The following is a 24,227-nucleotide window of genomic DNA, read 5'->3' on the forward strand; positions in this document are numbered from 1 at the left end:
TCATAAATGTTTGCTGCTGTCACTGAGAGCACCTGGAAGGTTTTAGGTTTCACTGACACAACCTGATGATTTATGTGACAACATCTCTAGTATATCTGACTTTGCAGACGTGTTATTTTTCTCACATCAAACACGAATCATCATTTTTTTTAAGTGGTGAAAGAAGTATTAAGACCCTCTACTTAACTAAAAGTCATAATACTTAAAAAATATATATATCATGAAGGTCAAGATCAAAATGTACTTTACATGTACCCAAAATGTATGTAGGTTTAATGCAAAATCTTATACATTAGATTATTGGATCAGAAATATTGATTCATTAATGGTCATGTCTCTTTAATGATGGCGATTGTCTAACCAACAGTCAAACTTTATATTAACATGTGAAACAAATATAGTATAAACAGACATTCCGGTTTGAAATTATTGGGCCATTTTACAAAAAAGCTTTTTAGATAACAAAAAAACCAAAACATTAAAATACACATTCATATATTATTCTGAATTTTTTTTCCTGTGGATTTTGGCTTCAAATTAAACAAGATGGAGCATATGAGCAAGAGCCAAATGTCTCTTTGCCCGGGTCGTCCACCGACTGATTAGTTATTGCCCTCGGAGATGGAAGAGTACGCTGACACAGCGCGACCTTATAAAAACTGTCCTCATCCCACCCCGGCACATCGTGTGGAGATTCATCCTAAACACCCTGTGCCAGGTTCCTGCTATTGCTGCTCACTCATTACTTTCACCATCAGCTTATAGTCATGCGTGCACAGTAAGTATGAAACGAGATGCGTTTTTGATCGCTTCTCGGTCCCTGAATGCATCTATTTTTATTACACTGTGATATTTCAGGGGCAAGTTACATGGACGTGGTTTTAGAAAGACTTTATTATGTAAGTGAACACTAATGTGGCATTTCACTTAGCGGACACAACACAAGACAAAGAAATAATGAAACATTTCACAGGCAAATAAAGAAGAAAAAAAACTATATAATTTAAACAACTTGTATAAATAAAAGTCTACACAGCAGTGAATATGAAATGGTTCATTTTACACTAAATACACATTTTCTGAGTGAAAGTCTGCTGCTCGTGTTTGAAGAAAGCATTTTGGTTAAAAGTAGGATCAGTTTCTGTGGCACATATTTGGAGTTTGCAGTGAACCTTCTGCAACTGTAATTGGTCCCATATGAACCTTGATAATATATCAACAAAATCACAACGTTAACTTTTTGAACATCTCCATGTGATAAGAGGGTTTTTAATATTTTATGTTTTCTATATATTCAGTGTCATCTATTGCATTTTGGTTAAAGCTAACAACTAATCCAAAGAACCACTAAGTGAACGTAATGCAGGAAAACGAGCATGATGATAGGAGGTTTCTGGTCAACAGAAAAAGAAAAAAAAAAAAATCCAGCTTTGGTCAAATTCCACTGCTCTCTCTGCTTTTTTTGCTTGTTTTTTAAAATCAAGCCACTGATATGCACCTTTTCACACTGAGACCTGTTACTGACAGGTAGCGAGGACTGCAACACACCTATATATAACAATTTAGCAGCTAGCGGCTTTTATTAAATCAATCCTTCCTCCCATGTAAAGGATTTGTCCACAAGCAAAAATGTAGACTTGATTGATCCTTCTTTGTGTTAATGACATAATCACTTCCACCCCAGGACAAGAAGCCCAGTTTCATACTTTTTTTGGTGTATTTTTATTTACTGTCAACCTCCTGTGCACCTCATGTCTCTTGATCCTTTCTAGAAAGCAACGATTCTTTGTTGGGGTTTTTTTTTGTTTTTTTTAACAATGAATGAGGAACACACAATCGACTGCTAATCTCTACCCTCTCCACCACATTGCACATTGCTTGAGCATCCAGACATTTCTCTTTGCTTTTATATTCATCCGCCAGTTCACGCCTGAAGGAATCAACGGAAAGGCCTTAAAGATCACAAGACGTGACGATGTAAAAATGAAAAATCCTTTTGAAATTGTTACTGAAGCAAACCAGGGTGTAATTTCAGGCATGCGGTAATAACACGCTGTGCTTTGCTTTTCAAGTGAGCCTATGATAACAATGAAACTGAAAAGAAAACATATATTTCAAATGGAGCTATCTCAGTTTGATCTCACAGTTCCAGCAGAAAACAATAAAAAAGAAAGTCACAACAAATAATGAGAACATAAAGTCATACAGCTCATCTGTTGAATCTGTGTTACAGTGTTACTCTGAAGTGGCTTTATATGTTTATTACCTATCAGATGCATGAAGCTAAACACAAACAGCACAGCGCAGACTGGCCTTTAGCAGCATTATCGCACATCGCTCAAGCTACTCGCCGTGTTCAGTTTCAAGAATGCAGAAGAAGAAAAGCAACAGAGTCATGAGTGGGTTAAGAGAATTTCTACATACAGTACATTGCAAAACAAGTAGTTAAAAAAAATGTAAATGTAACTGCCGCAAAAGAATAAAAACCTCTTTAGCTCAAATTGTAACAGTGTACACAGAACAGAGTACATTAAGAACATTATACATACTTCCTATTTTCTTCTGCAGTGATCAACTCTGTTTTATTTTTCTGTCTGTTTTTTTTTTTAAGACAATACGATCTTTAAACTCTGCAGACATCAGTTTTTAATTTAGTAAAATATTAGGACTGGGGAAAGCAGCATGGCTTTTTAAATCTTAATAACTGTCACAGAGGCTTAACCTAATTTTATCTCTGCCACAAAAAAACCCCCCAAAAGACAAATTATCCACAAAGTTTGACTTAGTAGCTCAAAACTCAAAAACTTGGTATTTTGGTCACGCTTTTTAATAATGTCACACTATTCAGGATTAAGAAGGTATTAGAAAGTGCTTGATTCACCATTTATATAGTAAATATAATAGATATATTATGATATGATCATTAGTATAATTATGATTATTACCAGCAGTGATATCTGTGCATGGTGTTAATACATCTGTATTTATAAATGGCATAATAAGGAGGAGTAAAAATATATAAATGATGAATTAAGCACTTGCTAGTAGCGTACTAAGGAGCCAGGATTGTGCCTGTTTCATTGATATTTCTTTAAAAGATTTCATAGTTTTAGGAGTAACTGTGACTTTCCTTGTAATCTTACACTTTTAAGTCACCTTGTGTTTCCAGTGTCAGATTCTACCTTTTTACTGGAATGTGTGAGAAACCCTGCAGCCTCCAGCTACTAACTCTTTACAAGTGCCCTCTCTGAAAACAAGAGAACGGGTCAAGCTACGCCTCTGTTTAGCTGACAGGTAAATGTCAGTAAGGTCATCAGTGATATATTATTGAGTTACATGGTTTAGAAGGGTGTGTCTTTCTAAAGGTGTCTGACATCTGGTATTTTAGCTCTCAGATTCCCTCTTTTCCAAGCCTGTCTGGTTATTACAGGTTTTGAGTTATAAAAAACTGAAGAATAAAAAGATCACATCCTTCGTCACCAGACATGATAATGCTTCACCAGATATTATACTGGGGATTCTGGGATGTGTGGTCTTTGGAGCAGTAGGTACCTGAGTTGCCTGATTGCAAGGCAAAGTAAAAGAACTTTAGCTTAGTTTGTCTTAGTTTTTGGTGCCATGAATCTTGAGATACAAAGTCGTTCTATTAAAAGGCTACAGAGGGTGGAGAACAAGGTTCTGTATCGATCCCCAGAGTAAACTAAGGTGTAAAAAAAGAGGACTAAGGCTCACTTTATGGCCAGTAGAGGGGATGCGATGGCCTGCGACGCAGCTGCATAGAAAGACCAACTGTAGTTCGGACAATAATACAGGTTTTAAGATCTGCAGTGTCTTTAAATGTGCCTGCGGTGATGGTGGTGATGGTGGTTGTGCATGTCTTCCATTGAGATTCTGCCCCACACGCCGATCACAAATGTTTCAATCTCACACTCGTTTTCCCCACGAGCAATCCGGAAGTAGCCGTTTTCACCCCAGTTCTTTCCCCAGGAGTTGGCAGCAATCTGGGGGAAATAAGATCACACTAACTGTAAAATACAATAAGACTTAAAGATGACAAATGTTTTATTTACTAATCCCTACACCTCACCAGTGAGGGAAAAAAAACCCCCAAAAACAGCTTTTTACAACAGACTTTTTATTTTAATATCGAATAACCACTTATAGTAATTAAGATACTGTTTGTAAATTTTAATCATATTGAAAAGAAGCTTTAACTGTTTAATCGTTAAAACATATGGCCTGTGCTACAGCAGCAGGGTTTTTCAGTCAATCTTTTTAAAAAGGGACCTATTACACTTTTCCTTATTTCTTGCTGCTCAGTTTGAAACTCATTTTCTACTCTTGTGTCGAGCTGACATCAGCCTGAAACAGACATCCTTATATGATCATTTCAAGCTGGGATGAGGACTTGCAAACACTATAAGAACTCAATTTGTGGAAGCCAGGAGAGGAGCAGCCAATCAGAAAGCAGTGGCCTTTTAGAGTGGGAGGATAGAGAGTAGATTTAATAGTAGCCATTTTTATTTTAAGTCTAAAAAAACAAAAATAAGGAGCTGGAAATGAGCATAATAGGCCACCTTGAACTACTGGTAAAGAAGGTGTAAAGTGAAAACTTACCCAATATTTTCTTGATGTTCCATCAACATTTCTCTCTTCTCCCCACCTAGTGCACAGATCAGAGATGATAGTGAATTAAAGCGCATAAAAATTAATGTATAGCTATATCTTATTAGAGCTGTAAAAAATGATTTAAGACATGTAATGCATTACTTTGCCTCAGATGTGCTCAGTGAAAAGCAGATATGCAGGGTTCAAATGTTTAAAAAAATTAAACTTTCCCCTTGTTAACAACATCCTGAGTATTTATAGCTGGACATCATTTTGTTGCACTTCTACATCATTCCAATACAAAGAAACACGGAGTTCCCCTCTTCATCGGGCGTAGGTCACAGGGAAGAGGAACAGCACCTCAGCTTTGTCACAGCACCGACACAGCAAAACACGAGCAGCCCACAGGCACACTGAACTTTATCTTTACCTTCTCCGGTGGCTGTGGCTTTGTTCTCAGGAAACCCTGGCAAAGGGCCATAAATTCCCATCATGCCATACACTTTGGTCTTAGCTTAGCTGCTGCCAACCCCTGCCGTTTCTGCTCGTCATGATCAAAACAGTCCTAAAGCCAATTCCCATCCTGTTTTTCCACACCCGGCCTTTCATTTCCCAAGAGACTCCCGGTCCGCAATCGGTTGTTATCTTTTATAGGAATGCTGGGAAATACACTGGACAGCCTCAGGCCCTGCCAACTCAGTAGCCTGCCACCAAAACACTGGCAAACTGTGCCAGGCTTCATTCAGCGAGTGACTTTATTAGGCCACTACTCTCCCAAGTGGATTATAACGTCACATTGACCAGGAGCAGACACATTAAAAGCAGCTGTGTGAATACAACATGCCAGCCAGCATCTAAAATAGACCCTGGCTGGTGTTTATGAGCATTGTTCACACCTGTATAGAAGTGTGTGGCCCCGTATGTTTACTTGTGTGCATATTTATTGGTATAGAGACAGGCAGACAGAATCGGACCACTGCTGATCTCTTATCAGTCTTCCAATCAACTCACTTGGGGACAATGATGGGCATGCCGCTGTGCCCATGTACCCCCGCCCTTGCCCAGCGCCCCTCATCCCAGCTCTGACCTCTCCTCTCGGGCACTGATCCCCCTCTCTCTGTCCAGTGCAGTCAGGATCAGCACCCCAGACAATGCTCTTTCCGCCACAGTGGACCTCAATGCTATCTCCACAAACTTTCCCAGGCCCTGGGCTTAAATGAATACACAGCTATGGGATTTAGCCTATCTAAACATACTGAAGCCTGTGGCTGGCAGGTTTGGAGCTCAAAACACTGTGCCTTTCACAGCCTCCATCCATCCCTAAACCTGCACCGCAGCTACAGCTACATCCAGCCAAACCACATCCAAAGCAGTCAGAAATCACAGTAGTTGTAGAAGGAGGCTGAATCTTCATCCTCACCATCATCTCACACTGTGCATACCTCCACAGTTTACTGACAATGAAGCTGCAGAGATGTAATTACACTCCAGAGGGTGTGGTTCTAACACGAGCGTGATAAGCAAACATGAATGCACTTGAAGGCTTGAAGAAAACTGAGAAAACTGTATAGGATTTAAATAAGCTAAGTACAGGTTGGAGGATGAGAAGTGTTTGGGGTTTGTTTGTTTGTTTTTTTTTTATCCTACACGTGCTTATGCATGAAAGAAAAACTACAGACAGTGAAAGCTTCAAGTAAATAGATTTGTGTTTTATCCTTATCAGATAAAAGCAGAGAAGTTGCTTCTGTCACAATGCAGGACTTGCATGTTTGCTGTTTTTTTGACACTCAGGTAAATGTTTACCTACAGTATGACACACACCCACACGTCATTGGATGAATTAGCCAGTAATTGGGGTTTTATTATCTCACATAAAAACTGGAGGAGCCGGGGATCAATCAGACAATGTTCCAATTACTGCCCATCTCTGACAGTCAAATGTTACCAAATACCAATTACTCAGAACCACTGTCTCAGTTTAAAAATGTAAACTGAGCCTTGAGAGTGCCAAATATATCAGTGACATATGTCAAAGGCAGCTGAATGAACTACAGCCTGTAAAATATTTAAAAGCAAAGAGCGGTTTATTCATCTTAAAGGTCAGAATATTTAAAAAAAAACAAACAAACCATAAAACAGTATCAGTCTGTCTGGAGTCTAAAATGATAAGAGGAATATTTTGGCTTAAATGTTAAGAGGAGTAAAAGAAAGGAAGTGGGACAGTCTGACGGCCAGATGAAGAGTGATGATGGAGACATCACAGAGCCAGAGAAACGCACGGCAGTGGGTGTGGGCAGGCAATCCAGGTGCGTCAGCCGTCTACCTGCCTGCATATTTGCGGTTGTTAAAGTGACTAGATGGGGGGGCAGGGGGGACTGTCTGGGGCAGATGAAGGAGTGGAGCCAAGGTGTGTCTCCGAGAGCAATAGTCTGGAAGGGAGGGAACGCTTATTCACAAGCAGACAGCTGGCTGTGTGCAAACACACGTGCAAGTGGAGCTTTGAATCAAACCCAGTACCAACAAGGACTCAATTAAAACCCTGATTCATCCTTATTAAACAACTTCTGAAGAGATAGGGCCACTGCTAAGCATGTAGCAACAGTTAAACCAGACACACTCTGGTTAAAGATGTAGAAAAGGTGAAAGCTTTTGTCTAGACAGGAGTCAGGTAAAGAAAAAAAAATAGAAAATTAAAACCTGGTGAGTTTATTTTAAGCCCAATCAGGTCTGTATAAGCATGTCTCAGAGCCACGTTGTGACAAAGCATGTTGGTTCACTAAATGGGGGCAAAAATATGAACCGTTTTGAATTGTCTCTATATTCTGGTAACTTACCCGGTGATCCTGACTGAGTGTGTGCCATGTTTGCGGTATTGCGGTGGTTTAGTGAAACTGACATCTGTGTGTTTGTAGATCCCAGTCTTATAGACAAAGAAGTCCTCGTGGACCTCCATAATAGCTGCAAGAACAAACAAACACGGAGAATTAGAAGGCGGAAATAACCTGCATGAGTGTACACACACACATACACAATCTGATTAGCCATTTCCCAAAACTATTAAGCAATTTCACCAAACAAATTCTGATTTCCCCCCTGAGTCACACACCCAAACATCAGAGCAGGTTTGTGTGCGTGTGTCAGTGTAAGCTTCACATCTAAGCTATGTGTGACTTTCTCATTCCAGCAGCTGTTTATGGATAAAAGAAGGAAGTTTTTAAAGCTTTATCGGCACTAGATGCAGTGTTCCCTCGTTGAGAATATAATGCAAACTTTCACTCTTATTAGAATCTCTTCAGCAGACACACACAAAGGGCCAAACACACTCATGCAGCTCTCCTCAACTTTCTCAAAACTCTTCCTGCCTGGACTGTTGAACAATAAGTTGGCACACGCTCCCATACACACATGCACACATCCTTCGACACGTGACTCCTTTATTCAAGTGTACTTGACAGCATTCCAGATGGGCTCCAGGCAGCTAGCCACACTAATACAGCAAAGTCAGATCAACCCTAGCAAGCCGCGGAGGCCGCTCATTTCTGACGGGGTGACTGGGGTCAGAGTTAAAACTCTGGTCAAAACCATTCAGATGAAAGGGTTAAATATGACATCAGTCTAGGTCAGATACTTCAAGCTGTGTGTGTTTTAATTTGTGAAAAGTCACACCCACGTGGGAGCAATGTTGACAATAAAATACAAGCATATTTAAGGAAGACATACACACACAGAAAGGCATCGCGTTACCTTGCACGGGGCCGTTATCCATAATCTCCTTCATAATCTCCTTTTCCTAAGTGAGACGATAGAGAGAACGATTTATAGGCAAAGGAGAGTGAGACAGACAGAATGATCGTTACATGTCAGTGAAACGGAGAGGATGAAAACAACCCCCTGGAAGTTAAAAGTCAGATAACAAGATTGAGTTCAGCAGGGCCCCTTGGTCTTAATGCCTGGCTTATTGACTTCACAGGCTATCAAAAGACAGGAACAACAGGCTGTAATGATTTTGAGAAGCATTAGCCGTCACTTAGCCCTGACGGATAGCTTCTGGTGAAACCACATGTTGGCTGCTGCTCAGCGGTTGTCTGAATTGGAGAAGATCCATGCAGCAGCGTGGAGACACCGCTTCGGGAGGCAGTTTGTGCAAATGTTACATGATACTAGTGCATGGGATGCAGAGAGGGCAGGGATAATGTCTCCATGAAGTGATTTAGATTCATCTACCCATATTAGCAACCAAAATAGAGATATTTTACTGTTTTTATTATTCGACTGAAGGATAGGGGCTTATGTAACTCACTTCTGTCTCTGAGCATAAACAGATGATAAGTAGAAACACTAATATGAAGAGGAAATCTCATTTCGGATTAACCTGCTGGTCCTGAAATGATAGCAGATAATGAGTGTTGTCTTTAAATTGGTGTAATTCACTCACTGCGGTGTTTCTCAAGGACAGCCTTTCTAAGTCATCGTACTAGAATAGTTTATAATTTAGTTTTATACACAAAGCTAACTCCTCAGTCCTGAATCCTACCTCCTGAAATATGGAAAACAAAAAAAAAAGCACATCCCACTGCCCTTCTACAATCTCAGACTCATTCCCAGGTGAGCCAGGCACAGCATTGCTGATCAGTGTAGTTTTGTGAATGAGAGTGGATGTTTTTGTGTACACTTGTGCAGCTATTCTTCCGCTTACATTGGATGAGAGCCTGTAGGGCGGCGTGGACTGGTAGATGTCGTTGTGGTAGTTTTGCGTGTTGGGACATCGCTGCGTGGCTTGCCTCTTCCCCCGTCCCACTGAGCGGCTCTGCATCATGCAGCGACCCACCTCTGCCGGCGTTTGCTGCGGAGGTTGATATGGGTAACAGTCTTCTGTCACAACTCTGTCGGGAGGGATGGGAAGATGTAAGTCACCCATCATTCATTCACGAGCAGTAATAACTTTGTCTGAGACGAAGGAGGGCTTACCCCCTACGCCGAAGATACCACCAGGCTCCATCTATGCGTCCTCCGCCACAGCCTCCCTGGTTGCGTGTGTCACAGGAAATAAGATTTTGGGGAGACAGCCGAGGAGTCATGTGGCCCATGGACTGGATGGAGATTCTGTCTGATGCCACAGCTGGTGGCAACAGAAGCAAACGGATAAACATGTAACTAAAATTTCATGGTGGAAGCTTCACTTCAAGAAAAAAACTTGAGAACTAAAGAACTTCTATTTCCTACAGTTCATGCACGCTTGCATGTGACACATTTTAAGGATATTTCCCTACAGTTCCCCCATTAGCCCTACAGATGTCATTTTCCCTAAGACAGCACCTGCTGTTGAGAAAGCCCAGGAAGCAGCACAGTTGCCCTGATCAAGCGGTTCATGAATCTTCCCCGGCCACTTCTCTGCTGAATTGAAGTAGGGCGGCAGATTGTCAGTCTGAGGATCCATGTTCATCTGCAGGAGGGAAAGAAGTTTGTTCGTTCTTGCTTCAACTCCATCTTTTGCAGCAACCCACGAAGAAAACATTTATAGTTCTCAGTAAAAACAGTCATTATTACCAACTGACAGTCCAAGATGTGTGACATGAATTTATATGGAAAAGAAAGGAAACTGTATTTAAAAACAGCCAAACATTTACGTGCAGCAGCACGGGTTGCTTGAATGTGGTGTCAGGTAGTGTAGTGTAAATGTTTGGCCACAGCAGAACAGAAACTGAAGGGTGCAATTAAAATACTTGTGGGCAGCTTCGTAATACAAGCTTGGATCATGGGCAGATTACATAAGTCTGCTAATCAAAGGCCACATAAAAAAAAAAAAAAAAAAAATTTCTTTACAACCATTTGAACCAGAATCCATTTCTGACATTGCAGAATAGACAGGACCCTCTGAAGCCACTCCTCTTTGTGAAACAACGAGTCTCTTTGGTTATATTAGGGTTTCATCATGATGATAAACTTCTGTTATAGAGTGTAACCGTCTCCCTGATAGAGCGCTTTCACTCAGACATGCTCCATCATTTAATCGCCAGCTATTGTCGGATGCTCTCTTCATATCTCCTGGTATTATGTGATGAACATACACTACAGATAGCTTCATCTCTCTTTCTCTGACAAAGACTCCGGCTGCCCGCGGTGCATTCCACTTAATAGTGAAGTATTCAGAGCACAGACGGCCACCTGATACATCACTAAGGAATGTGCTGCTGCTCAGAGATTTGGAGCTCTGGCAGGTCAAAGTGCAAAAAGCACCTGATCCGAAGGCATCTAAAATGCTGCATTGCGTGCGTTTGACACGAGTCTGCAGAAACAACAGGAAAAGGGAGAGAGTGAGAGTTTTATGAATGGGCTGTGATCTGATTTGTGGCACAGGCAGGGACACGCTGACGGCGGAAGGAGTAGGGGGTGTTACAAAATTTCGAGGTGGGATGAATGCACCCAGGGCAAAGTGGGGAGGCGCAGACTCAAGACTTCCTCTTGGGTCTGCGCCTCCCCACTTTGCCCTGTGTGGGGAGGTGCAGGGCAAAGTGGGGAGGCACAGACCCAAGAGGAAGTCTTGTCTTTATTCTCAAAGCCGCCACCATCCTTTCCATCTTCTCTATGTGATGTTTTGGTTGCGTCTTATGTAATCTTTCTGGGGTAAAATGTAAACAAAGACAGAGCAGGCTGAGGTCTCCAAACAGAGAGGCCGTTACATACCAGCAGGCCACCATAATTAAGTGAAGCAGGTTTTGATCAGTGCTCACTTGTTTTGTAATAGGTTTCAAGCGTGCAAGAGCTTGTAAAAAAAGAAGAAAAAAAGAAAAGTAAAGATATGAGTAAAACTATCTGTAAAACTTCCTGCTTCCACCCACATCTCTCCTCTTTATGTCATACACTCACACAAGTGGGAAACAGTTTGCGACTAATTCAGCATATGTTCCTATCATGACTACAGAATAGAAACGATAGTTCTTTAAATTCAGCGTTGATCAAATTTCATATACTGTGATTTTAAAAACTATTTCTATGCAATATTTCAAATGTCTGTGTTTAAATACAAAAATAAGCACACGATATATACAATACCAATCTTTTCTGTTGCCAAATATTAAGAATATTCTTTCTCATGAATGTAAATCTCTATGTTACTTTTTTCCTGGTATTCATGAGTGAAGAAAGACATGGAGTATATGGTCCAGCCAACCGGTAATCCAACGATTCACTGCTCAGGGAACCTGAGTATGTACGCTAACCACTTGGTTATCAAATCACTCCATCGTACAATTCTGAAAATATCTAAAGACATCATTTTGGTTTTCTCTCCATAGTTGTAGTATTAGTGGAATCAGGAGATGAATGATATGTTATCCGTATGTTATGCCTTTTGTCGTTTTTAAGTGGAAACTCAGAGTTTAAGAAGTTACACCTAGTGGCGACCAGTACAGTTATATTCTTACAGTTCCTGCGTGGATATATCAAGGGCACCTAAGTGAATTTAATTTAATTTTATGTAAAACTCAGCCAATAGCTCAATGTGTTTTATATTGCAAAGTAAAGATCCTACAATATTAGAAAGAAATCCCAGCAATCACACAACCTTCTATGAGCAAGCATCTGGTGAAAGTGGGAAGAAAAAAACTCCCTTTTAACAGGAAGAAACCTCTGGCAGAACCAAGCTCAGGGAGGGGCAGAAATCTGCTGCAACTAATTGGAGGATAGAGGAAAAAGAAGAAAGGACAGAGAGAGGCAGGACAAGAGCCAAACTACAGGTGAGAGATTTAAATAAGGAGTCCAATCAGTGAAGTTTTGTATCTAAGCCTTTAGAAAGTTCACCCATATATTTATTTTTCCAACGATGATTTGATGATTTAATGAACGAAGAGTCCTGTACCTGAATCTCATTCATGTTCATGACTGTTCTTGATGGTCTTTGTGTGCCCAGTCGGTAGCGGATGCCTTCATTTAAAGTCATGCCATACAACTCACTGTAGTTAGCTGCCCTCCACCTAAAAACAATATGAAAGAGGCAGAAATCATGTGTTTTTAACTACAAACAATGTATTGGATGTACGTGTCTATATTTATTTGTTTCTTACCCATAGTTTCCTCTGTTGACGGCTTGGATAATGTCCGGCTCAATCAGACAGGCGTTCTGCTCACACTCCCAACGTCCAGAAGTCCCACATGTACTACAAGAGAGAGAAAAAAAAGTTAATAGGGGACATTCAAAGAAACTACAAATGCCTGTAAAACTATGTATTTTTATGCTACAGTCACTGAAGTCTATTAAACAAAGGCAAGTGAGCAGAGGCTGAGTGGATTTCCAAAATAAGACATAAATTGAAAGAAGAATGTTAGCAGCCGGAAAAGGCTGGAGAAATTATGGAGTGGGATGGTTAAAAATAAAAAGCTTAGATTATTCAGCCTTTTAAGGCTGCAGAATTGAGATCAGTTTTTATTCGGCAAAACGGAAAATAAGTGAGCAGGATATTAACGATGACACACAGATGTTTACTTTGGAGATGCTCAGAAACAGAGGATTTACTTTCTGATGACTCACTGCCGAGAAGTGTGCCTTTGTGTGTGTGTGGTAATACAACATCAGAATGGAAAGGCTTAAAAACAAACAAACAAACAAACAAACAAACAAACAAGTACAAGCAGCCCCCATCGCTATCACGCATATTACAGTTGACAATTTCCAATGCACAGGTAGCCGTCCTGTATGTGTGCTCCCCTCCACCCCAATCACACCTCAGTCAGCAGTATTCCTCACTAGCTTATCAATCACTTGCCTCAAAGCTGAGATAATGCAGAGTGGATCTGTTCAGTGTTATCTTTTTACTTGTACATCCAGTATGCACCAGTGGATGTTTTAGCTATTTCTAATATATTTTCATGCACATGGCATGTTTCAGATTATTATTTTAAACAGAAAACCCCCGCACAAATCCTGCATAAATGAAACGGAGAAAACAACTTCATATTTCCCTATGAAACATAGAAAAGCATGAAAAAGAAATGCATTTGCAAATGTATTGCAGATTTTCACTGATAAATGTATTATTGCTACTTATTAATATTAAACACACTTTATATGTCTTAAAACCATTGCCCGTTTTGTGCAAACCTTGTTTTATACATGCTATAAATAGCTCTATGTAGCATACGACACATTGAGCTTGCTCGTTTTTTTGTTCTTAAAAATACATCAAATGTGCTAAAACTATAAACTGCCCGTGCAACTTTAAACAGACGGATCCACACATGAGTAGACAGTAAAATCTAGACACTTAATTTAAACCTAGGTGACATATACATAAAAACAAAACCAGGAACATAAAGATAAAGCAGCTAAAGTTCAACTGCTAAGAGCTCAAATACAGTCTGGCAGGGAACAGCGGAAGCGTATGAGACAGACAGGTAATTAGGTGATAAGACACGGTGAAACAAGACAGAGGGCTGTAAGTAAAGCCAACAGAAGTGAAACAATGTGATCTTAAAGTCAAATTGAAACAGAAAGAAGAATGAGTGTGTGTGTAAAGTGACTATATTTTTGTTTTTAACAGTCACGTGATCAGCAGCAGTGTTGAGTATGTGAGCCAAACAATAACAGGGGTGTTTCTCAGATAATTATGTAGCTAGCATGAATTGTGCATGAAATGTTTTACTACCCAGGACCATCACTAAACAAATGCGATGTGTGTGACTGAAGAGGAATTTGACCTCTTCAGTCACACAGAAACCTGCAGACGGTATTCCCCTCTCAAATGGCTCACTTTCCTGCTGGGACACATGTGCCACGTTCATGTTACATTAAAAGGTTACACCAGTGTGTTTCTGCTCAGCATCCTACAGGGACCATCTGATGGCTTTTGATTGGTTCAAAGCAACTGTGACCTTTCACCTCTTCCACCCTCCAGCAGGAACAGAGGCATGCAGCATAACAGTGCCAGTAGGTCTGCGATAAACACACAGGGATAGCCTTGATTTATGGAGATTGAGGGACAGAGTGGGACTGAATATAAAATATAAGGGATGTGAGGACATATTTAACATTCCCCATCACACTCCCAATTTAAGATCTACTCGCCTGAGAGAGCGTGGATAACAGCTAGACAACACAAGGTGTAGTATCTCACCATATCTGGCCATTGATGCTTCCAGATCAGCCGGAGCAGAGCCATGTTTGTGTGTGCGTCTACAGATACGGTGCATCTACGATATCTGAGCAAATAAATAAACTTAGAAAGTCTATGCTGGCATTGGCTGTTGTCCCATCTGACATAACGAGCCAACAGACGAAAGCAGCTGCCAAATCAAATTAGAGATCAACTGCTCCTTCAGACTGCTACCCCAGAGACCATCTTTGAAAGGAGAGGTCGCCGAGGTTCAGATCTTTCGGGACAGATAACATGTTATCGGGATGCCAGCAGATCTGTAAATAACCAGATTAGCTAGAAATCCCATTAACAAGACAAAAAGCTGACACATACTGTATTATACGTTAACACTCACAACAGTAAATATAAGCGCAGGTTGAATACACGACACTTAGTCTGTTCTAGAAACCAATCTGCGGATGATTAATTTTGTGCTGCACAGACAGATGATGTTTATACTGATTGTGGTGCTGATGTCAAAGCAAAAGTGCATTAAGTGCAGCTGTTAAACCAGTTAGTCATTAGAACAGTTTCCCTTTTCTGTTCAAATCAGCAAAGAAACATAGGCGGTACAGATAAGAGAGTGCAGGGGCGCTGCTAATGAGAGCCTCGGGAGGGGGAAAAGGGCGAGAGCCGATTTCTGAAAGAGCTGGGAGGACACGCATTTGGGAAATTAGTAAGTGGAGGGAGTGGGAGTAGGAGAAGCATGTCCGCGTGTATCCGTCCGAGCCTAAGTTGTGGCGCAAATTTTCAAACTCCTGTGTGTATTGGTTTGATAAGCACGTGTGAGAGCACATGATACCGAGACTCTCTTGTTTTCAGAGTGAACGGGGGAGTTAGCACATTAATGTAGGTTTTTGGGAACTGGAACGCCAGAGGCTATTTTGAATACATTATAATAAGTCTGTACACTGTAATACAGCTACAGTGTGGGTTTGCTCAACCTCCACAAGTCTTTCCTCAAGATAAAAATAGGACCCCCGCCCTTTATCAACTTCCATCAACTGTATTCCTTCCTAATTGATGCCGTGATAAGATTGTGTGTGTCAGTCACTCACACACACACACACACACACACACACACACACACACACACACACACACACACACACACACACACACACACACACACACACACACACACACACACACACACACACACACACACAACCAGCGTGGAGGACAGATGCGGAATTCAATTCCGCTGCTCCTGCCTTCACTCACTTAACCTCCCTCCAGACTCTTGGGAACTACTACACAGCTCCTTGACTGCAGCTTATATCATGCAGAAAAATGGCAGCCGTCGCACACGGGCTCTGTTCCCCTCAGGGTGCTGAAAATCACTGAGACAGAGATACTTTGCTGTCACTTAGAGTTAATCCACAATGCTCTTTGTAGAAGCTCCTGACTTCATGTCAGGGTAGTAAAGTGAATTAGAAACACACTGAATTGGAAAAATAATACAGGACTGTCAAGGAGATTTACTCAAGGAGTCAATTACAGAGAGCTGTATTACAAACTTATTATAATGTATTCAAGCAGAGTGGTTTTCTATCTCTATTAAAGTAGACTCAAACTCAACTGGAAAACTGTTTCAGTCCTGATTCAGTCTATCAAGTCACTTAGAAAGGCAAATGCAAACCTCTCTTCTTCCCTAGGGGGAAAAATAATTCGCATAAGGGCTGTCTAAGCTTACCACTAGGCTATCCTATAATTTATAATAACAGAAAAGCCTTTGGAGGACAGGCAGTAGTAAGTTTGAAAACAAGGATCTACACCTCAAAAACATGACATGAAGCAATGATTTTGAGTAAAATGCAACTCAAATATATAAAATCAAAGGTGTATTTATTCAAATAATTAATCATTAAGGGGAAAAAATGCTTGGTATACAGTCAGCTATAGCAATCGAGTTAATTATCTTTTGTGCTCACGTACAAAGTTACATGGGAAATTTACATGTTATCAAATTATTTAAAGTCAGCATTTTGGGCATAAATAATTTTTTGAGTGTGTAACAGAGTGCTTAGCAGGTGTGGTTTATAGACTGTATACAAAAGATGAACACCATGACATACTTTGGTTTGACTGAGAGGTGTCAATAGACCAAGTAGCCTAAAAGTACCCTGCTTTTTCTTCTATTTTCCTCCAGATGGGACCAAAATATACAAAATAAACTGCATTTTTTATCAAGTAAGACTTTAAGCAAGGGATTGAGAGTAAAATCTGAAGTTAAACAACAAGACAGACATCTCTACAACTAGGCTTCTATTTGCAGCCAGAGCAGTCACCCCCTGCTGGTCATTAGACAGAATGCAGCATTAAAACACAGATTCACATTTCAGCCCCAGAGGCTACATCCATCTTTTTATACAGTTTATGATGGAGGTGTGATGGAGAATCACCAGAAGTTATTACAAGGAATCCTAAGGTGGAAATGATCTCTAAACAAAATATCATAATGAGCTGAGATATTTCATTTTTCAGGCCTAAAGTCATTTCTCCTATTTGGACATTACCAGAGCCCTAAAACTAACACGGCTTATCTCTCATCTTATCTTATCTATACCTGCGCATTTCTTACGGGCATTTAAAAAACTCAACAAAATTATGCACGCAGAGCTGGGCAGAAGGAGGCAGACAGAGTTTCAGGTGCAGGTGACTAAAGCTCATATGTGAGTAAGGATCATGTGATCAGCGAAAGATTTTCACTCAAAACAAGGATATAAAAATGAATAATGAACATTACTCCACAAAGCCACCAGCATAGTTAGAAACACATGCTGTGCAAAGGCACATTTTGCAACCTACAGCTTCATTATAAACTGTGCAAATCCCCACAGCTTTTAGGAATACCAAGCGCTGCACGTCAGAGAGGGATTCGGAGAAACTTGATGGTAAAGACAGATTTTTCAGCTTTTGTAAAGCCAAATCCATTAAAAAAAAAAAAAAAAAAAAAAAAAACTGGGAACCTGAAAATGTTCAAACTTAAAGATACTTCAGGGGGCAATTAAAGGGAAAACCCTTGATTTAAAAGGCAGAAAGAATGCATGGAAAAGGCGGGGTGTACATACCATAAATTGCAATTTTCTTTGTATGTTTGCCCCGTCAAGAACGTGTTTCCATTTCTTTCACAGGTGCCTGAGAAAAGACAAAGAGTGGCAATTTAATATACGCAGGTTTGATGTGGCTAAACAATAAAGATCCTACCGCTAATCTCAACAAAAGCTACGCACAGTCTCAATCACTGAGACACAAATGAGACACATACTGTACATGGAGGCTTAAAAGCACACATACACACTTGATATTAATAACACAGTAACCACATTCCTTCACTTGCAACCACAGTAAAAGTTAACAGCAACTAGTTTTAGCAGTAACACACAGAATATGTGAGGTCTAAGGAGCTCTAAGCCAGTAATCCAGTGTAGGAATGTGGCGTTAGCTTCTTTCCTGCCTTCCCAGGCTTCCCGGGCTCTCGTCATGCTTTAACCAGCTTACGCTCCACTGCACCAACTCTACTGCGATAGCGTGGAAAGCCCCCACTTCCATCTATAATTAAACATCAAAAATTTTAAGAAATTTGGGAGTTGCACACCCTACGCTGTCACAACCCCAAAAGTGGCCCATCTTACTCGACTGTTAGAACGTTGGTGTTTTGGTGACAAGCTTACCTAAAGTGGAAGATGCTGTCAGTGGGGACTCCATGTGGAATTTAAGGCATAATCTGGCTGAGAATTTACAGTGTGAGCAAGTTTTCTCGGCCTCTGGTGTGAGGCCCCGAGCTGACAGTGTGATCTATGACTGATGCTCTCACAGCTGTCTCACCCGGTCTATCGTAATTCAAATTACTGCAGAGCTTCAGCAAGTGGCAAGTTACACATTAATACAGAAGGAATGTGTGCAGACTGAACATATGTAATGGTTACCGTGACATTTTTCGTATAGCATTCCTTCAGCGCAGACCGAGTGAAAAAACAGTAGCAGTTAAGAGGCAAGACCTATCGTAACAATGTGTCTTTCAGTGGCTTCCTACGCTGACTGTGTGATCAAACATGCTTGCGTGCACATGCTTGTACGTCGAACCTCCTGAGTGCCAAACCTTATCGAGCACGGCCCACATACCTGCATCGACCTCTCTAACTTTGTAGTCCTGTACCCATTGTCTGGCCGCATACCCCACATTCTTTCTCCTGACCTCCATTCATCCCTCTACACACCCCTCCTCCCACCGTCTCGGTTAATAAGAAGCCCACTGTTCCCTACACTGCTCTCAGGTAGCCCTTTGCCTTTGCTGGCACATTTCACACTTCGGCAGAGAGGATGGTGCTAGAACTGTGAGGGGAGTCCAAATGTAGTCAACCAACCAGTAACACAGGTGAACGAACAGGAGTTTAATCTGCAATACAATTAGATACTATATGTAGATGATTTAAGGGGCAGGGAACCTACAGATAATTATTATGTATGCTGAAATATAGTTTGACTTTCCTTTATTATTATTATTATTATTATTATTATTATTATTATTATTATTATTATTATTATTATTTCTTAAGAAACATTGGTATGATCACTTAACATAAATGCATTAACAAGCTGAAGCTTTTAAAAGAACGTTAAAATGAAAGCAGGTATGCAATTCTAATCCATTTTCAGCATATTAGGGGTGTCATGCTGCTTTCCATTGTGGCCCAGCGTGGAGCTTGTCAGTGGGGTTTCCTGCAGCTCTCTGACAGAGTTTAACTAACAAAGACATGCCCACACGCTCACACACATGGCTGCAACACTTTCTGATGCCCCCAAAACACATTTGTACCTTCACATACCAATGAAAGGCGGCTGCACGCCAAGACAGTGACCCCAGAAGTCGGGGCAGCAGTCGGACACCGTGCGGTTGCAGAACAGGTCACAGTAGCAGATAGTGTCCAGGTACGGCACGGTGCACAGGTCGTCTCTGCCAGGACAGCAGCCTCCTCGTCTCTGGCAGTAGGAGCCAAACGGGTCTCTGATGCCGCCAACATGGAGTGGACTGGCAAGCTCCCTCTTGGTCCTTCTGGAAAGGATTCTGTCTGCAGTGCCTTCTCCCACCACCAGGAGTAGCACGGTCACAGTCAACAGGATGAGCTTCATGATAAACCTGCGACAGGGAGAGGGCAGAAATTTAACATTTAAGAGTTGTGGATAAAGGCAGTGTTATCCAAGGCATACCTCTGTATGATGCTCGTTAGAACAGACAATCACAGGCCTGTGATAGCCACTTTTCTCAAGAAGACACACTTAAAATGCTCCACTCTGCAGGGGGAAGAGCAGCAGAGTGTAGCAAAGTAATTGGGCATTACTGCTGCCAACTTCTGAGCAGTTCATATAAACAATGATGCACACACACATGCACGCACACACACGTGCACGCACACACACACACAGGAGAAAAGTTTAAACGGACTTGGCAGCACATGGTTTAAATAGAAACCCATGTGATCCTTGGAGATTGTCTATTTATTTCCTCAACTTTCCTTTTAAACCGCCAAGACAAACAGCAGCTAAATATGAAAATACACACAGCGTGATGGAAAACATCGGCTCAGTGGCAAAAATTATGTTATCAAATATGTTGAACGGTGCATGATGGGCAGGTCCCTCTGACATGTGTATATGCACATGTAATACCTTCAATACCCAAGTTTAGTCTGTTTGTCCCTGCTCAAGGTCTCGGGATTATTAAAGGTCAAACAATCCCGTGCATTGTTTTTTTGTTTGTGTTGGTCTCAGGTCACTGGATAGGGGAGTCTCTGCAGGGTCGGACCAAGAGGAGGGCTTGCCCCCACTGCTTACATAAACAGCATCATTAATTATCCAATCAGATCTCTGGGCACAATGGACCCTGTGGACATAAAGCACAGCTCCGGAAAAGGCCTTTGCTCTGCTGTTTTCTGCATGACTGTGCCTTTACTTGGTGCACACACACACACACACACACACACACACACACACACACACACACACACACTAACATATGGCAGCATGGGATGGAAGGTCTTGTCCTTTACACAAGTGTTTTGTTGTGGCAGATTTTGAGCAGCAGTGCAATAAAACACCAGCCAGTCTGCTCATCATGCTGGTGATGTCTTTAGGTCAAGCTAAAGCTAAAAAAAAAAAAAAAAAAAAACTTCCGCAGAGATCATAATGCAGTTGTCTTTAGAGGCTCTTCTTTATCATCTGTAGCTTCTTTACACATATTAGATTAGATTGTTAAGCTATAAGAAAGTATTTTTGCTCAATTGCTTACTTAAATGAGACAGTATTTATAGATTTAATCCATATTACTGTGTAAAATATCCTGTTAACACCCAATATTTCAATCATACGATCCTGAAAAAAAAGATCTTAAAGCTTTCAGTAATGTCACAGATGGCATATGGTCCATCAGGGCTCCAGACAGCTGTAGCCAAGCTACTGATCCTCCACTTCAGCTACAGGACAGATGAACCCTCAGTAAGGGTTACCCGCTCACTTTCTAACACACACACTATAGTGCATGGACACATAACACAGTGGCAGATGAGACATGCGGAGTCAGTGTCAGCAGCTTCAGGACCACAGTTATGAACAGTGAGTTCATAAATCTGAGCAGTATTTCATTCCACAGCAGCACTTTTTTCTTTTTTAAACGGGAACAATATAAACCATAAATACAATAATGCATCAACATACTTTTTATTTTTATGCTTCACTGCTAATGAACAAGAAATTAAAACCTATCATCCAGTGAATTGTGGTGGAAGTAACTCATACAACCTTTTCAGTAACGAAGCAAAAGAACCTCCAAGGCTAGAAATATTAAAAGAAAAAAAAAAAGAAACAACCCACAAAAACATAAAAACAAGGGCCAAATCTTGAACTGTAATTAAGGTGAACCAAACTTTCAGCTGCTTACACACGTGACTCGATCACTTTCCTTCCCAAGACTGAACTTTGACACATTGTTGCAACACCCAGCAGATAATTCATTCTTCAGTGTGTCTCTATAAAAGTCCTCTCAGCACCATTTTTCCTGTGTTACACAGTCCTCGACTATTCTCTCAGCTGTTTGAAAAAACTAAAAAACACCAAACTCGATTTTTAAGGGGGAGTGGGTTGGATCATGTATAACACCTTACAGGTGTCCAGTGAGGACTGCACCTCAGCAGGTGAGTGAAGAGATTACTGGTGTCTGGAGCGGCCACTCCACCTGAACCCAACAACCCTCCATTAAAGAAAAAAAGACAAAACAGCCTTCCGTTGATATTAATGTAGCTCTAATGTGCCCAACACACCCTTAAGATACATATGTCGTAACAGCAAAGGCTTGACTAACCAATGTTCTGCAATAAATCTAAGTAATTATACAGAGAAAGACTAAAAACATGGAAGGTGATGACAATCCTCTGAAAGAGAGCTTAAAAGTTTCCTTTTCTTCTGTTTAAAGTAACTTGATAATAGTGTAAGCCAGATTGTGACGCTCAGGCTGCACCTGCCTGAGAGCTGCTGCTGAAAAGTGCAGAGAAACAGAAACTGCTGTTACCTTGAGTTTAGAGAGAAATCCTGGTTTTTTAATCCAGTAAGAAACAGCTTTTTTACTGCTGGTGTGCTGCTCAGGAAGTCCCTCACAGGTAGAGAGAGTTTAGGTAAAAGGTCAGCCTCCTTTTCTCTGTTCCTCACTCTCTCACAGGATCTGCTCTGTCAGTCTCGGTCTTCTCTATATACAGGCAACAAGCAAGCGTAACCACTCCCCCCTCCAGCCTCTGGCTTGTCCCCTGCTTCACTGCCTCTCCCTCAGCAGCTCACATGCACGCACTTTTGCCTTTCCCTGTGACTCCCACAGGTTGACTATCTCTGCATGCTTTTCCTCTTCTTATCAGACTGGAGCCTGCATAGTGAACTGGCTTGCACTCGGGCACATCTCTGTTCACGTCACTGCTTCTCTCATATTTTCTTCCCACTGTCGCTATCAGTAGCCATGACTTCCCCCCTTCTTTATCTGCGACTTTTCCCCACACAGGGCCAAATCCACTTGAGGTGGACGCCATTGCACGCCCCCTAGCGGCCGCAGGTTGAGTAGCTCCACCTATCAGCCACGAAATTATGGAGGAGCCAGAGGGAAACCTCCCTCCTTCTAGAAAGTTACAGATGAGTCTCTGGAGATGAGGTTTTGGTACGCATTGTCGGAATGTGAGAAATATTGCGGATGTTTTTTTGTTTAGTTTTTTTGTAAGATGATGAATCTGTTTGCATCATCAGCCTCTTGTTTTGTAACATCTCCCCTTTTCCAAACAAAATAATTTCAGTGAAGGAATTTGATTTGTTAAACAAATGAAGTTCATGTCTATAAAAAGTTTGACTTTATCTTAATATTGTGTGGTTTCCTGAGCAGTGAACACAAACAGGACACATTACACAGCTGCAGTGAGTGAATGACAGAGAATATCAGCTGGAACCAAATGTTTAACCCTCTTCTATATTTGGTAACCAATGTGCTGAAAGTCCTCTTTCCTTAAGTTTATGAAAGTACATAAATGACATAAATGCTTCTGCAGAAGAAGACTGAATAAGGTTTTACTGAAGTGTCGCGGTGCCCCAGAAAGACCCAGCTGACCACTTTTGGACTGATCAATGAGTTAAATGCTGAATCAATAACTGTGACACCACATGGTGTTGTACAGGGTGGGTGAGGCTGCCCCAGAAAATGAAAGAAAACACTGAACACACAAAGGCTCTGTTTTGCTTTGCATACATTTATTGTAGAATATTTAGAAAAACAAATGAAAACATTTCTTTATTACTGAAAAATATTCATAAAACATACAATCATTTCCCATTTATTAAGTAAAGGAAAAGATAAATCAAAGAACCTTCTATTACTACAATAACAACTACTACTAATAATAATGATAATAATAATAATGATTACCTGTTAGCTACAGAGGCGCTCCTTGCTGCCAGATGGGGCAGGTAACTACTTAGGGCTCCAGGCCATTTTTGAAGGGTTTGGGACTGATATAATTAAAAGTACAGCAGTGGCATGTGCAAAGTTTTCTGTGACAATAGGAGAGCCCTGACCTCCCTAAGGAGGTCAGTCCAGCTGCAAGTGGCATGTGTGATTCTGTTTAGACAAACCCAATGACAAAAATAAAAATGAAGTGGAAATGAAGAGGAGTGATCCAACTGGGAGTGAGAAAGAAAGAGGGTCAACAGAGGAAGAGGAGAGAAAAGCAAGACAGAGGTGAGCGAAGGAGACAATAATGATTAAATGTAATGCTAGATAACTAAATGCTGCTAGTTTAGCCTTTACTGTGGAGGAGAGACGCTCGCGTGTACGGAGGAGTGTTGGAATGAATGTGAGGCTGTATGTGTGTCTGCATGCTGGAACATGTTAAATCTGTGGTCTTATTCAAACTGTGAAACACTGTAACTATATGATTTTTAATAGTGCCATACAAATAAAGT

At 41.0% G+C, this 24,227-nt stretch overlaps 1 protein-coding gene across 1 annotated transcript; it reads right to left on the reverse strand.

Moving 5' to 3' along the window:
• Positions 1-876: 876 nt before the first annotated feature.
• On the reverse strand, positions 877-22,653 carry tinagl1 (tubulointerstitial nephritis antigen-like 1). Its single transcript, XM_065470916.1, has 12 exons — positions 22,306-22,653; positions 19,571-19,881; positions 17,813-17,879; positions 12,672-12,764; positions 12,467-12,581; positions 9,925-10,051; positions 9,577-9,727; positions 9,305-9,491; positions 8,353-8,398; positions 7,443-7,566; positions 4,618-4,663; positions 877-4,001 (listed from the first exon to the last, which is right to left on the reverse strand). The coding sequence occupies exons 2-12, from the start codon at positions 19,872-19,874 to the stop codon at positions 3,834-3,836; spliced, it is 1,428 nt and encodes a 475-aa protein (XP_065326988.1). The 5' UTR covers positions 19,875-19,881; positions 22,306-22,653; the 3' UTR covers positions 877-3,833.
• Between the last annotated feature and the right edge of the window lie 1,574 nt (positions 22,654-24,227).

This window comes from Pelmatolapia mariae, linkage group LG22 (assembly GCF_036321145.2).
Source record: "Pelmatolapia mariae isolate MD_Pm_ZW linkage group LG22, Pm_UMD_F_2, whole genome shotgun sequence".
Classification (NCBI taxonomy): domain Eukaryota; kingdom Metazoa; phylum Chordata; class Actinopteri; order Cichliformes; family Cichlidae; genus Pelmatolapia; species Pelmatolapia mariae.